The sequence below is a fragment of the Eurytemora carolleeae genome, unplaced genomic scaffold (genome assembly GCF_000591075.1).
Source record: "Eurytemora carolleeae unplaced genomic scaffold, Eaff_2.0 scaffold100, whole genome shotgun sequence".
Lineage (NCBI taxonomy): Eukaryota > Metazoa > Arthropoda > Copepoda > Calanoida > Temoridae > Eurytemora > Eurytemora carolleeae.
In genome coordinates, this window is record NW_019396048.1 from 269,750 (window position 1) to 286,172 (window position 16,423).

The 16,423-nt window shown below is 29.9% G+C and overlaps 1 protein-coding gene across 2 annotated transcripts; it reads left to right on the forward strand.

The window, feature by feature from the left end:
* The first annotated feature begins 590 nt into the window (after window positions 1-590).
* LOC111703578 (GTP-binding protein YPTM1) lies at window positions 591-15,702 on the forward strand. 2 transcript variants are annotated; one of them, XM_023475566.1, is made up of 11 exons: window positions 591-664; window positions 1,755-1,851; window positions 4,238-4,299; window positions 7,336-7,375; window positions 8,693-8,754; window positions 9,817-9,851; window positions 10,947-10,968; window positions 12,894-12,957; window positions 14,405-14,552; window positions 14,963-15,118; window positions 15,626-15,702. In XM_023475566.1, exons 3-11 carry the CDS (start codon window positions 4,245-4,247, stop codon window positions 15,680-15,682), a joined length of 639 nt encoding a protein of 212 aa, XP_023331334.1. In that variant the 5' UTR covers window positions 591-664; window positions 1,755-1,851; window positions 4,238-4,244; the 3' UTR covers window positions 15,683-15,702. The 2 variants fall into 2 exon arrangements, with proteins under 2 accessions (XP_023331334.1, XP_023331341.1); XM_023475573.1 differs by lacking the exon at window positions 591-664 and adding an exon at window positions 730-792.
* The last annotated feature ends 721 nt before the right edge of the window (window positions 15,703-16,423 follow it).

Genomic DNA, 16,423 nt, shown 5'->3' on the forward strand with positions numbered 1-16,423 from the left:
TAGCACAATGTTCTCTATATTGAGGTTCAAAAAATTGGCCGTGGTCGTTTTTCATTAAGAAAAAATGCTAATTTTGGCAATTTTCTTGCTTGAACAAAAAGAATCATTTACAGCTACTTATAGCTAACAACTTAAAGGGGCTGTGACGTAATTTCAAGTGACCTTTAATTTAAACCCATTTCATTAGCCCATTTTTTAGATTAGAAATGCGAAGATATTTTCATTTTCTCCACTGCAGTAATTAACCACTTTATTCACTTTTTATTAAAACCAAATTTTAAAATTATCAATTTAAAGATGGAAAAACAGGAGAGGAGTATTCGGGGGGGGGGGGGGGGTTATGGGGGACCAGTGAAATCTATTGATTTCTGGGAGTTTTTAGGCCCCAACGGGTGCTGCCCCCCCCCCTGGAAAGAAAAAAATGTGAGACCCCCCTGGACAAATTCCTGAATACCTTTTTATGCCTAAATATTCCCCTATGAGGCTTGATTGAAGAAGAGTCAATAAAAAGAGTAAAAAGAGTAATGTTTAAAAAAAGAACAAAGTTCATAATCCTAGATGTAAGTTTTACTTTTATAAAATATTGCTCAAGACAAAGCATTGTGAACTCAGTTTATTTCCAACTTTGATACCTATAATTTTCACCATTAAAACAAAAATCAAGGTTTAAAAATTTCCTGTCATCTCTACACTCTCTATATTTTTCTTAGCAGTCAATAAAGACAATGTACAATACTATTTTGTGAACAGTACGAACTTATGAATTTGACAGTGTACAGTACAAACAGAAAGGTTTAATTCTAATTTATTCAAAAAAGCGACATTTTCTGAATCTACATCTAAATCTGATCTTTAATATATTATGTTATTTTAAATAGTCAAAATAAAGTGGATAAAAGTAATCTTTATTGCCAACTCAATCACAAAATGAGTTTATGTTAACATTACTTGCCGTATTATTGCGTGAGCGATTAAAATTCGATTCTCTGAATTCAAGATTCTTAATACAGAAGAAACCATCAATTTTAAGCGGAAAAAAAGAAATAACGAAATTCATCATTTTTTAAAAATTAGTTAACGGTTTTAACCGTTATCCTTTTTTTCAAAAACAACTAATCCGTTTCGTTAACGATTTAAAAATTAACGGTTTTTGCCGTTCGTTAACGGAATCTTCCGTTAATTTCCGAAAACCTCCGTTCGGTTAACGGAACTTTGCCCAACGCTACTTGAAAATACGTCTATAGAGTTAACATTTTACAAAACAGAAGAAAATAGTATGCTACAATTTACATTTTCGGACCTATTCCCGGTTGTCTACTTTATCCCCTGTATTTTTCCATAGATAAATAAATAAACGTAGATAGCTTATGTATGCTAAATCACCAAGAATTGTACAGTCCGTGAACTCATACTTCTAGGGGTCAAAGTGTACTTAAATGATACGCGGGGTGGTTTGGTGTTTTAATTGATTTCAAAATTATTAAACCACTCAGAAGTGAATTTTATTTCACTGAGCAATATATCATATTGACGAGAACTGAAGAAGGACATGAGAAGGACTAAACTAACTTAATTTCTCTCTACAGAACTCATGTACAACACAAGTACTCAATGACACAAGAACAGCCAATGTTCACAACCGACCTAGTTAATCAATATAATAGTAATATCTTTAAAACATCTCTGTACATTTCTTTCAAGATGAAAAATGTCGTCTTATGTGCAATCTATCTTTATCCCCTGTATTTTTCTAGTTGGCGACAGTGCTGTTGGGAAAACTTGTTTATTGAGAAGTTATGTTGAAGAAAACTTTAATGGAAACTATGTTAGCACAATAGGGATTGATTTCAGGTAGGAACATGACAAGGGGGGGGGGCCGGGGCTTTGAGGGCTTAGACCCTCTGAGGAAGCAAAAACTGTGATTTTTAGGGGGTTTAGTCCTACAAGGCAAATTAATATATAAAAAAGAACTGAGTTCTTGCCACATTTTTTTAATATCTAAACTCTACATTTTTACAGCCCGATGTTTTAGACCTTAAATATAACAAACAATTAATTCTGTTAGATCAAATACTCTAATTTTGAAATATCAAAGTTTTACATTATCAGGTTAAAAAGATATATTGGTTAAAATCATGTTTTGTGTCAATAACTCAGTTTCTTCACGAAATGTTTTGTGTCAATAATTCAGTTTCTTCACGAAATGTTTTGTGTCAATAACTCAGTTTCTTCACGAAATGTTTTGTGTCAATAACTCAGTTTCTTCACGAAATGTTTTGTGTCAATAACTCAGTTTCTTCACGAAATGTTTTGTGTTAATAACTCAGTTTCATCACGAAATGTTTTGTGTCAATAACTCAGTTTCATCACGAAATGTTTTGTGTCAATAATTCAGTTGCATTAAGAAATGTTTTGTGTCAATAATTCATTACGAAATGCTTTGTGTCAATAATTCAGTTTCATTACGAAATGTTTTGTGTCAATAACTCAGTTTCTTCACGAAATGTTTTGTATCAATAATTCAGTTTCATTACGAAATGTTTTGTGTCAGTAACAACACACAATTTGTTATTAAATACAATTTTCCTTTTTACTAAACTATTAAAAAACATCTCGATTGAGTAAAATGTAAAGTTTTTAACGCAAGACGTAAATAAAAGATAAAGATCCCTACCCAAACCGTCTGACAATCTGACTTTAAATAAAATATCATTCGGGATTTGCTTACCACAATATTAGAATAAAATTTTAAAATAAAATTTAAAAAAATTTAATTCTGAAAATTAATTTAATTCTTTAACTTAATCCGGAATTATCTATTAAACATATTTACTTCGTAGATTTTACAGTATATTTTTATTAATTTTAAAAGCACTACCTTAACCTTTTCACGACTGGGCCCCCTAAGATTTTGCCACGCGTACGTTTCAAAGATAAAGATGTGTCATAGTCCAACTTTGCAAGGCCAGCTTAAACAAAAAATATACCTCCAAATTTTGGTTGGGGTGCTAGAGACGTTTAAAAAAAAGAATAAAAAATGTAAACAGAATTTTTTTTTCTCCCAATTTCAACATTTAACACAGGTTTCTACATCCATTTCTCAATTTTTGTTTCAAACAGTAAATTTCATACATGTAGCTTAAAAAAATATTAAAATGGTAAACTATTTAAGGTTTTTTTAAATCACTGATCAGTCGTTAGACCGTTCTGTACCCATACCCTGTGCATCAAAAATAATTTTTTTGTTAAACATGTTTAAGATTATGAAGTTTACAAAGTGAAGAAGTTTGAGCAATCTAGTGTAAGCATTTGTGAAAGAAATTGTGATAGGATTAAAGATTCCAAACCAGACTTTGTGTTTATTACCCCCAGTTTAATATCTATCTTGAGAAAATATCTAAACTCTTGAAAATGAGTAGAATATGATATTTTAATAATTCTCATTTTGTATAAGTGGAATGTCCGCTTCACAAGGATATCCTATATAAACCTGATCAAGGATGTCTTATCAGCTATATTGTTAAAGCTGATATTTGAATGCCCGGAAACTCGAGTTTACGGTGGTTAAATCTCCAAACTTATCAGCTATATTTCTAAAGCTGATATTTGAGTGCCCGGAAACTTAAGGTTACGGCGGTTAAATCTCCAAACTTATCAGCTATATTTCTAAAGCTGATATTTGAGTGCCCGGAAACTTAAGGTTACGGCGGTTAAATCTCCAAACTGAGTTGTCTAAGCTAAATTTTCCATAATTCCATTTATTATTATAAGTAACATTTGCAGTCAGGTAAACTTACAGTTATTTGCTCAAATCCGTCCCCTGCAGTCTGTCCTTGCCACACCGCTAAACCTTCAAGAATTTTTATTTTATTGATAAATATGCGAGTCTTTCTGGGTCTCAAACTCAGATTATATACAGGGTTACCCATAAAGTTTCTACTGAATCGAATTCAAATTACATCACTAATCAGTACTTTTGTCTGGTTAATCTATGTATCAAGCATTGATACACATCTTGCAGACTTAGGGATTAATTAAATTCCTCTTCGATATCCTGTGATGGTCAAACCCTAAAGGGAAAACTAAACTACAATTAAGGAATCAAGCATTTATCCTCAAATTTAAACGTGTCCCCATTAGATATCGAGATCAAACGCTCAAGATTATCAATACTCGAGATAAAAGTTTCGAACTCAAGTCCCATTTCTCTGCAAATAATATTTTGATTTTTTACCAGGAGGAAAATGTTGCAGCTGGGTGAACATAAATATGTGAAATTACAGATTTGGGACACTGCAGGTAAAATACAGATACCAGGCATCTACTGCAGGTAAAATACAGATACTAGGCATCTACTGCAGGTAAAATACAGATACCAGACATCTACTGCAGGTAAAATACAGATACCAGGCATCTGCTGCAGGTAAAATACAGATACCAGGCATCTACTGCAGGTAAAATACAGATACCAGGCATCTACTGCAGGTAAAATACAGATACCAGGCATCTGCTGCAGGTAAAATACAGATACCAGGCATCTACTGCAGGTAAAATACAGATACCAGGCATCTACTGCAGGTAAAATACAGATACCAGGAATCTACTGCAGATAAAATACAGATACCAGGCATCTACTGCAGGTAAAATACATATAATCTACTGCAGGTAAAATACAGATACCAGGAATCTACTGCAGGTAAAATACAGATACCAGGAATCTATTTAAGAACTAAGAAAGTCACAAGAAAAATGTTCTGCAATACAAAACTTGAGAAAGTCTTATCTAGTTCAAACAAAGAGTTCTGCTGAAAATAATGTACCGGTTTTTTTTATTTCTGAGCTGGGAACTCTTGTATTGTGGATATTGAGATCGATATAGGGTGAGTCAAAAAAAGTGTGAGTTGCGGCGCCTTGCCAAAAACAATCCGCGAACTTTTTTTTTCTCATAAAATCAAAAGTTTAGAGAAGCAAAAATGTGTATATGAATTATTTCTATCGAAATCTAAAATTTTATACAGATTGAATCACAGAATCACAGAAAATTGGCAAAATTGTAACAAAGAAAATTCGCAATTTTCAGTCCTGTTCTAATTTAAAGGAAAAGTGGTTTTTCAAGCGTATATTTTTAAACTTTTGAATATACTAAGAGGAAAGGAACTAGAGAATTCAAATAACTTTTCCTTAAAAATTAGACCAAAACTGAAAATTGCGAATTTTCTTTGTTACAATTTTGCCAATTTTCTGTGATTCTGTGATTCAATCTTTATAAAATTTTAGATTTCGATAAAAATAGTTAATATACACATTTTTGCTTTTCTAAACTTTTGCTTTTGAGAGAACCAAAAAAATAAAAAAATTTTAAAAAATATTGAAAAAACACCATACAGAAGAGTTGCATAGACAAAGGTACACTTTTGTACCAGGCGCCGTAAATCACACTTTTTTTGACTCACCTGTATATAATATGTAATTTTCTCCATTCTTTTTATTGACCTTTTTTGTGAGATCTATTTTGAAATTTTTAAAAATTTAAAGGGTACTGTTGTAAATAGGGCATTACTTTTGCCATCTTTGCATGAAGGGTCCTTTAAGATTTCGCTTACAGTTCCTTCAAGAATTAATTTTTGATATTGCTTACAGTCTCTTTAAGAAATTCTTTTAACGTTTTGTAATTGAAAACTTAAAAGTCGAATTTGTGAATAACCCTGTACTTTAACTGTTACGAGGCATTTTTTTAATACATTTAAAAACACGCTTCATTCAGTTTTGAATTTAAAACAAATCTAAAACTATATTACACCAAACATGAAAGAAACTCTGGAGTCTTGACGTCACAGATTATTATATTTCATCTTGTAAGTGTGTGGGGGTGTACACGTTGGCAAGAAAATTACTTCTTTTCTTCTTTCTCTTCAATACAAGGAAAGTGGAATTTTCATTGATATTAAAGGGACATGGTAACGGAAATTCAAGTGACCCTTCGATTCAAAACAGTATGCATGATCTGCTTCTCTTTTGAAACTTGATTTTTTATTGTTGTTTCTCTCAAAAATAGCAGCCGGGTGTCAAGGAAATATACCTTAAGAATCAGCGAGTTTCATAATTATGTGATATTTAAATGTTAATTAAGAAAATTTATATCTCATGTAATAATTTAATATCTCATCTTATACTTCAATATATAATCATATATTTAAATGTTATAATCTTACACTTTAATATCTCATCTTATTCTTTAATATCTCATCTTAAGCTTTAATATCTAATCTTATACTTTAATATTTAATCTTATACTTTAATATCTCATCTTATACTTTAATATATCACCATATACTTTAATATCTAATCTTATACTTTAATATCTAATCATATATTTTAATGTTATAATCTTACACTTTAATATCTCATCTTAAGCTTTAATATCTTATCTTATACTTTAATATCTAATCTTATACTTTAATATCTGATCTTGTACTTTAATATTTAAAAGTTACATTTTAATATTTCATCCTATACTTTAATTGCACATATAATACTTTAATATATCACCTTATACGTTAGTACCTTATCAAATACTTTATTATTTTATCTTATACTTTAATATATCTCATCTATTACTATCTGATCTTATACTTTAATATTGTATCCCATACTTTAATACATCATCTATAAACTTTACAATCGAATCTTATACTTTACTATCTCATCTTATATTTTATTATCTTATCTTAAACTTTAATATATTTTCCTATACTTTAATGTTAAATCTTATACTATAATATCTCATCTTATATACTTAAATATTCCATTTTATACTTGAATGTAAAATCTTATACTTTAATATCTCATCTTATACTTTAATACTTCATCATATACTTTAATATATATCTCATCTTATACTTTAATATCTAATCTTTTACTTTAATGTCTCAAACTTATACTTTATTATTTCATCTAATACTTTAATATCTCATCTTATACTTTAATATCTCATCTTATATGTCTCAAACTTATACTTTATTATTTCATCTAATACTTTAATATCTCATCTTATACTTTAATATCTCATCTTATATACTTAATATTTCATTCTTATACTTTAATATCTCATCTTATACTTTAATATCTCATCTTATACTTTAATATCTCATCTTATACTTTAATGTCTCAATCTCTCTATTATTTCATCTAATACTTCAATATCTCATCTTATACTTTAATATATCATTGCATAATGTAATTTCTCATCTTATATAGCAATAAATTATTCATTGCTATAATATCTTAACGTATTTGTATCTCATATTTTTTTGAAAATAATAAACTTTATTTTAGGTCAAGAACGGTTCCGTGGTCTTGTCAAGTCATATTTTAGGAAAAGTTTGTTCTTATATTTGTGCAGAAACTTGTTAAAGAGAGAGTGCACAGATTTTAAGAGGAATTATGAATTAAAAAAGACAAAGATATATATTTCATTGCTATGACTAAATGCTTATTGACAGAAAACCTTTTTTGATTTATAAAATAAATTTAAAAAGTTAGGATTAACCAAGGTTGCAATGCAAGGAAATTTATTTCAGAGGTGTACGCAACTTTTGTACTGCAGTTTACTGTCACTGACTCTGGGCGGTAATGTAAACACAAGACGGATGTCAAAGCCTGACATGGGTTCCGTCTGTCACAAAAAAAAATCAAGGAAATTTTCTGGTCTTAGGAAACTATTATGTGAATTTTAAAAATTATTAAAATGTAATGCTTTTAACCTCCTCGGATGCTAAACGAACACAGTAGCATCTATTCTTGTTTACAAATTCCGCCCAGAGAGCACTGGTTTCAATATGTACGCAGAGTATACGCAACTGCAATTAACTTTCCTTGCATTACTACCTTGGTATTAACCATTGACTCATTAAGAACCGTTTTTAAGAGTGTTTAAGGACAAATGAAGATTACGCAACTGTCCCTTACTTAACCCTATTCCTGCTGGGGGGGGGGTCAATTTAACCCCCCCCCTGTAACCCAGCATATCCTAATCCTGGAAACCTTTATCTAGTTAATAATGTGGAAGATATTTATATGTTTTTCTGCCGTAGAAGATACCACAATTAAAAGTAATCATTTCACAAAATTATAAAAAATCAAATTCATACTTGATCAGACAACGCTTTTAAGGGTAACGTTGGGTATGGTCGTCTTTACATGTATTTATGATCACTTGAAATTACGCTTACTGTCCCTTCAAGGTGGAAAAAACCTTGTAAACGATAATTAATTAATTTTGATGACAGCTGACAAAGGTATAAAACGTTAGGTATTTTACTGTCCTGACAGGAAGACATTGTTAGTGTTTAACAGATTTTTTTGATTTAAAAGGTACTGAGTTTGCGGCACTAACTTTGATTTTCTTATACCTATCTCTTTAAAACCAAATGTTATAGATATTTCAAATGATGCATTCTGTTAGATCAAATAACTAAGTTTAAAATATCACAGGTTCACTTACACCATCAGGCTGCAAAGAAAATCTGAATTTTTGACAAAGACTCATTTCTTTTGCATTGGAATTTTGTAATAAATAAAAGATAACATTTAAATGCAAAGAGAATTAAAAATCAAATTCAATATTTTGAGATTAAATCTCTATAATATTATTATTATTTGCTATATACAGATAAACAACTCGTTATTGAAGAGGATGTGACGCTGTAGTATTTGTTTATGACATAACGGACAGGAACTCATTCAACAACATAGGCAGGGGACAAAATGATAATTATATCTCTTTTCTTTACAATTTCTCCATTTTCTTCTTGTTCGTACATCTTTCATCATATTTCAGCTAATTTTGATTGTTTGGGACATCCTAGAAGTTGCTGGGCTGATAAAATAAAAATTATCTGATACATATTAGATGCAAGTAATGTATGGAATTGGTTAGTTTGTAACTTAATGTATTCTTGGGTCATCATTTACTTTAAAGGGTTGAAAAAAGTAGCAAACAAAATATTGAATATTTTTTTAACATGTCCGCTAGCTTATTTCTAATTTAATAAAAACCTATGTTAATTAACGATGAGAAGGACCATTTTAATGCATTAAAACATTTTAAAAAAATCTAAATAAAAATCCAAAATCAAATCAGTCAAATCATCAACTTATTAAAACTTGACTTGGGGTTTTACTTAAAATTACGTCGTCAGTCTCTTCAAACCAAACTTTTTTTCCGAAAATATTTTTTTTCATTTTCAAAAAGAATCATAAAAACATTGTATCTAAGAACGTGCCTAATACAAAAAAAACAAAAACAACAGTGATTAAATATTGTTTAACCCTATTTAGCCTGACGTCTGGTTTACTGACTGGTTGCCTGGGGAGGGTGAAATTTACCCCCCCCCCTCCCCTCTATTTTCTTATTGTGATACAAAAATAAATTTCTTTGCACAGGTTGTGCAATCTGCTTGCTTCTGTTATAGGCTTTACAAAGAGCTATAAAACGTTCAAATCCAATGACTGGAAGTAGGTCTAAATATAGACTTAGTATGGTATTTAGGCATTTACGCAGCATGCCTGAGGACTCAGGAAGTAAATATAAACGCGCAGCTTTTAGTCTTAAGAGATGGGAATGGGTTATTTAGAATAGCCAGAAAATTTGAGCTTCCTAGCTCAAATACTTTTTGAGTTATCGTAAAAAATTATAGGGGTGGGGGTCACTTTGTATATTTGTGATATTTTTAACAAAATTAAATTAATTTTCGAGCAGAAGTAATAAATTCAAGAACAGTCACTTTTCTATGAAATTATTTTGTCCCGATGAAGTTGACTGGATCGAGACTGTGCGTGAAGTGTGTCAGGAAATCCCTCAAATAGTTTAATTTATCAGAAGACGACATTATTCAAAGATAAATCAAAAGTGAGATCCTGCATTCGTCGTCGTTTATATCAATACACTGAAGACAACTTTCGATTTTGATTTTTAATTTCCACCAAGCTTTCAAATAGCACAGATATATATAAACATGGAAACTAAGTGAAGCTGTCAATTAACAGAGTTTCTTTTTGTTTAATTGTAAAAAGCTTGTTAAAAATCAAAACTTAACTTTATTCAGGCTGACATCGTGGTCGTCCCAGCAACCCCCTCTATTTCTGTATTATGATGTAAACTTATAAAATTTGATTCACTTTTGGAGAGCCTTTGAGTTTTTTTAAATAAACTGCAAACAAATTAACAAATTTGCAAAATTTCAAATACTCATTGAATTTTAAAGTTATTAGGCAAAAACAAAAAGTGCGCACGCAAAATATGATAAATTATACAATTTTGAAAAGCCAAATTTTCGAAACTAAATTTGTATTCAAAGGAAAATCTAAAAATCTCTTTAAAGGCATCTTTTTTTTCAAAAATCTATGTAAAATTTCTTCGCAAAAATTGTGCATTATGTTTCCTTTTGATCAAGGCTTTCCAAAGAGCTATACAAAGTCGAAATCCAATAACCGGAAGTTGGTCTAAATATAGATTTAGTTAGGTTGAGGTAAAATAATGCGTTCAGGCAGTATGCCTGAGAATCTAGGAAGTTGGTATAAAAGCCCCGCTTTGAGACTAAAGTGAGGAGCAATTGTTAGTTAGAAAAGTCAAACAATATGCAGATTCAGACCAATACTTTTTGAGTTATCTTCAAAAAATATCAGGTGGGTCCCAGAGACCCCCCCCCCCAGCCGGAAATTGGGTTAAATAAATAGCTTTCTTCATTTTATCGATATAAACGCCTACTCCTGGTTGCTGCGATCTTGAATTACTCTTATTTTACTAGATTTTTAAATATAGAAGACTAGTAAACACTAGAAAAGCCTGATTTAAAAAGCCTTAGTTCAACTTTTACTATAAAATTTAAAAACTTTCACTTTTATTAAAGTGATGTAGACATATTTAACTTTTTGGGGACATTTAGGTGCCAGGATTATCATTAACAGGTGTTTATTTATTTATATATTTTCTATAATTTATTTATAATCTTCACTGAAAGAGTATTAATGGAAAAACTTCAAAGAACATTTCTTTCCTTTGAGGTTTTTGCATTCTTAAACTTTTTAGATTTTTAAAAAGTTTAAACATTTTGGTTTTCATCTGTAAGGGAATGTTTAGAAACATGAATTATTTTATTTGTTCTTTTTTCACTTTTCTTTATTTTATTTTATATATTTTTTGTGTCTGTCTATTTTTTTTCTTTACCTGATAAACGTCAAAACGGATGAGCCGATCAAATCCAATTTTTTTGTGACTGAAAAAATCCCGCCCTTTACGATTTACGATTTAATAAGAAAAAATATCATTCTTTTATCTCTTTCTCTTAAATAGTTACATTCGTTGTCAATATTTTATAAACAAATTTTATTTTTTAATTTATAAATTTTTAATGTAAACGAGTCATTTTTTTAAACACTGTATGTTATGTTAATAGAGTTTTTAAATACATTTATGATCCATTAAAATTGGAGATCAAAAAGAAAAAAAATTATTCTTTTTTCTATTGATTCTTTGAATAATATTATCATCTTTTATTATTTCTATTTTATTCTATTATATATTTATCAAATTATTTTTGAAAAGATTTTTAAAATGATATATCTATACAATGTTAAAAAATGTTTTACAATGTTATAAAATGTTATACAATGTTATAAAATGTTATACAATGTTTTTGCTGCACAAACTCAAATCTCAAACTAATCTTCACATCTCTGTAAATCTGAAATTTCAAACTTTATAGTTTAAAGATCTATGATAAAACAGATTATAAATCTGAGTTGTTGGGGAAATTAAGGTCCTCTGATGAAGAAACTGATTACTTGCCGAAAGCTAAAATGTTGTCTAATTCATTAAATTGTTGCAACCTGAGCTGGGAACTTTAGAATGGGAAATCCTTAATCCCGATCGGTTAATTAATCTGGAGATTAAAACAAGAGGAGAACAAGCATTATTTAATCTGGAGATTAAGAAAAAGATAATCCTGATACCACCATTCAAAAGTTCCAAACTCTGATTGTATAAATCTTTGATACCTTAAAGATCAAATAGAATTCAGAGTTTGAAATATCAAAGATCTGCGAGATCAGAGTCTAAAACTAAATAACGAAAAGTTTTGACTTAAATTTTAAGTTCATGGTTAAATGCCACTTCTGACTTAATTTAAACCTGAACTTTAACCGTGAGGTTAAACATTTAACCCTGTGGTTAAATATTAAACTCGCCGAAATCGACGAGTTAAAATTTAAACACAGGTTTCAAATCTTGAAATCCTGCATTTTCCCTATTTGTCCATTATTCAATCATCATTCAGCTGCAGCTGAGAAAGCGGCATTCAACTTTACGATATATTTAAAAGTGAAAACCTTGTTAAAGAAATTTCATGTTTTAGATAAATTAATTTTTGGATGTAAACCCAAAAAACGGTTGTATGTTTTGTTTTCGGTTACGTAAGAACAGCTGATTAGCGATGGTTATGTAATATTCTCCGTAAATTCTTTTCTCTGATTGGTTCAGATTTTCCCGGGAAATTCAAATTTAAATTTGAGAAAGTTCAATATTTAAGTAGCTATTCATTATTTCACAGAACTTTTAACCTCGAACTTAAAATTCGCGCATTCTTTAGTTTTAGACTCAGGTTGCTAAGATGTTAAAGTCTGTTAGAAAATAATTACGAAATTTAACATTCCACATCTGTTCATTTGTACTTCATAAGTTAATATCATGCCTAATCTAATACTTTTCTACAATTTTGTTGTTCTTGTAAAGATCTTCAAGAATTTTAAAAAAAATTGATATTCGTTAATTTTTATTATATTTTTAAACCTCTCAGTGATATAGCAAATATGATAAAATATGATTTAATTCCTAGATACTGTTCAATGTATGCTGGTGGGAAATAAATGTGATCTAACTAATGGACGACAAATATCAAGGTATATTTCATATAAACAAAAATATGTACAATTAAAACTATTTTATATCATTACCCAATGCTGCAATAAAGATTGTAGCCGGGAATTTATAGAGTCAAACTTTAAAAGTATGGTTGAGGTATTAAAGTTAAATTGTTACTTTATATTTGGTCTGTCTTAAAAGGTTCATCTATATTTATATATACTTTGCTTGTCTGAGTGGATATCTGTCTGTGTCCAATAAACGTCAATACGGCTGAACCGATCGGGACCAAATTTTGTGCGGGACCTTGATCGCATGACAACAGATTTGAAAACTTTCGAATTGTGAATATCGAGATCAATGCTTAATCCTCTCTCTGTTTGCTAATCTCAAAACTAATTTAGTCTCTAGATTAAATTCTAGAGATTAGAGATGCGCTCTTTAACTTTTGATTGAGCCGGTTTAAGCATTTGTGGTGTCATATCAATTGGACTAATGATCGGTTGAACGCACGTAAGTTTGGGATTAATGTTTATAAGACTAACGCTCAATAGGCCTTGGGGTAAAATATGTTTTTTTAATAAGTTCATATTAACATGATTAAATTTATATTTGTATAATTGCTCTAAAAGCCGGCTTGTGAACAGCTGATTTTAGTCCAATCGTATATCAGTTCTAGTTCTATCTTTATCGCATCTAGAAGAAAATGTGATATGTAACAAGAACGGATTAAAAAGAAAATTAAAAGTTTCCACAGTGGATATTCAGATTAAGCGATCATGATAAAGGGTATCCAATTCTAAAGTTTCAACTTATGGAAGGTTTATGGATTCTCATAATTACAAGAAGTTGTATCCATAAGCTTTTAATTTTTGGGAAATCTTGAAAATGTGCAAACAAATATTTGAAAATCCACGAACTTTTTGTTGTGTTTTATACTGTACAAAGAGAAGATGCACGAACACCATAAAAACCTAGTTCTTAATATTCGTTCATCAACGAACACAAAAGTTAAAAATTAATTCAACTTTCCGCATAGCTGTCAAACTACCCGTCTCGATCTGTAAATCATTTAACACCTGTTTTCATGAAACTTGCAAACTCAAAAGTTAAATAAATTTTCAAAAGCTGGATTGGCATTAAAAGAACTGAAATGTAATTTCAAGCAACCCTTCATGCAAAGATGACAAAGTTTAATTCATAACGGTACCCATGAAAGTTGTTTTTTTTTGATCAAGTATGAATTAGATATCAATGTTTATAGTTTTGAAAAGTTATTATTTTCAATTGTGGGTTATTTACAAAATTCGACTTTAGGAATATATATAGGAATTATGAAAGTTATCCTATTGAAAAACGACAATATCTTTCACATTATTAAACAGATAATGTTTCAAGGGTGCCGTTGTGAATTAGGTATTACCATCTTTAAATGGCGGGTCACAATTAAGAAGAAATTATATTAAAATAAAAATGATTGATTAGGGCTGAAGCAAAACTGTTCGCAGATACACTAAATATGGATTTATTTGAAACATCTGCTAAAGAAAACATCCAGGTTTCCCATATGTTTTCAGCACTTTGTGAAGCACTTTGGATGGACTGGGAGACTAAGTGGGGTACTTCGCATTTGGTAATTCAATATTTATAATTCAGAAAGGTACCCAAATAAAAACAATAGTCTCTAAAACGAAGAATGAAAATGTTTAAAATTATCTAGAGATCTGAGCTGCAGTCTAGTAATGGATAAAAATCACTCGATCAAAATAAAAATAATCAGAATTTTTCTGCAATTATGAATTATGAATTCTGCTGAATTGATTCATATAATTTTTAAATATAAAAGGTTTACACCATTAGGTTACAATGATATAGGGATTAGAAAATTTCGAGTATTTTTGTTCAGCTAAGATACTCTCAACTGCAAAGATTTTTTAGAAATAGAAAATTTAAAACTTTTTATCCCAGAAAGTTGCACGTGAAGACTTCTTTTTTACAATCTAAACCATTTTAATTTAAAATTATTTAATTTGATATTTTTAGCATAGAAATACCGAGAAAACTTTAAGCTTTCGACTGGGAGGACGAGCAGAAGGGGGTCGGGCATATGGAGGTGTAAGGGGTGTGGCACATGGAGGTAGAAGGGGTGTGGTACAACCCCCCGAGCTCAGCTATTTATCCACCAACATGAGCATGTTGGTAATAGAATTACAAAATCTTAATTTTTTTTAGAGAATGGATTTAAGATTAATCTTTTTACCTCCTAATTTTGTTGTGTTTAATAAAACAATTATTTTCACATTGAAAGGAACTGATTAGTGATTACATGCTTTCAAAGTCTAATTTTCTAATTATATCTTTGCTACCTAATTTTGTAAACGTGCAGACCTTCAATATTTTAAAGCTTTAATTTTTTTTGATCAAAATAGTCTTTACATAATATAAAAGGTTCACACCACCAGGTTGCAAAAATATGTTTTGAACATTAGAGTTTGAGGCGAGTATTAATGTTTCCTTTTAACCCGAATTTAAATTTTAAAAAGTTAAAAATTGCAAAACTGAAAATAAGTAGACACAAAAAAATGATGAAACCTATTGAATGGAATAAAAGTAATCTTCAAATGTATGAAGCAAAGTAATTTTTTACACTACAAAAAACTGAAATACAGTAAAAGTAGGAATTTTTAATAAAAACAGTTATTTTAGGGAGTTGAATACGGCTTGGAAGCAAAAGAGGCAAATTCATATTGTTGCTCAATATAGAAATATATAAAAAAAAATCATTTTCGTACTTTTCTCCTCAAAAAGGGACTGTCAACGTAATTTTAAGTGATCATGTATTTAAGTGATCATGTATTTAAGTGATCATGTATTTAAGTGATCATGTATTTAAGTGATTTTAAGTGATCATGTATTTAAGTGATCATGTATTTAAGTGATCATGTATTTAAGTGATCATGTATTTAAGTGATTATGTATTTAAGTGATCATGTATTTAAGTGATCATGTATCTAAAGTAGGGTTTCCACACGGAATTTCGTTGCGCGAAACTATTCTCGCATTGCGCGGAATTGTGCGGAATTGCGAGTAAATCCACTTGTATTGGGAAGAGATGCAGGCATGATGGAAAATACACACTCTTTACTGGACAAAAGGAAGATATTCTTGTTTTTCTCACGGAAAATTTGACTTTTTCTGTTGTGGGTTTTCTAAAAGTGACATTGGAATGGTTGTGTTTAATTAAAGAAAGGAATTGACACTTATACACAAAAATAAATTTTATAATACCTATGTATATTTTTGCAACCTGGTTGCATAAAAAATATTTTCGATTTATATTGCTTGATCTACATAATTAATAGTTTAAAATATAGTTCACGACATTGGGTTGCAAAGATTTATGAATTGAAAGAGCAAAGACTCAAAGACTCAATTCCTTTATGCATTTCAACATTTTGCTCAGAAAAACGACAATATCTTCCTCATTACAGCTCAGAAAAAGGT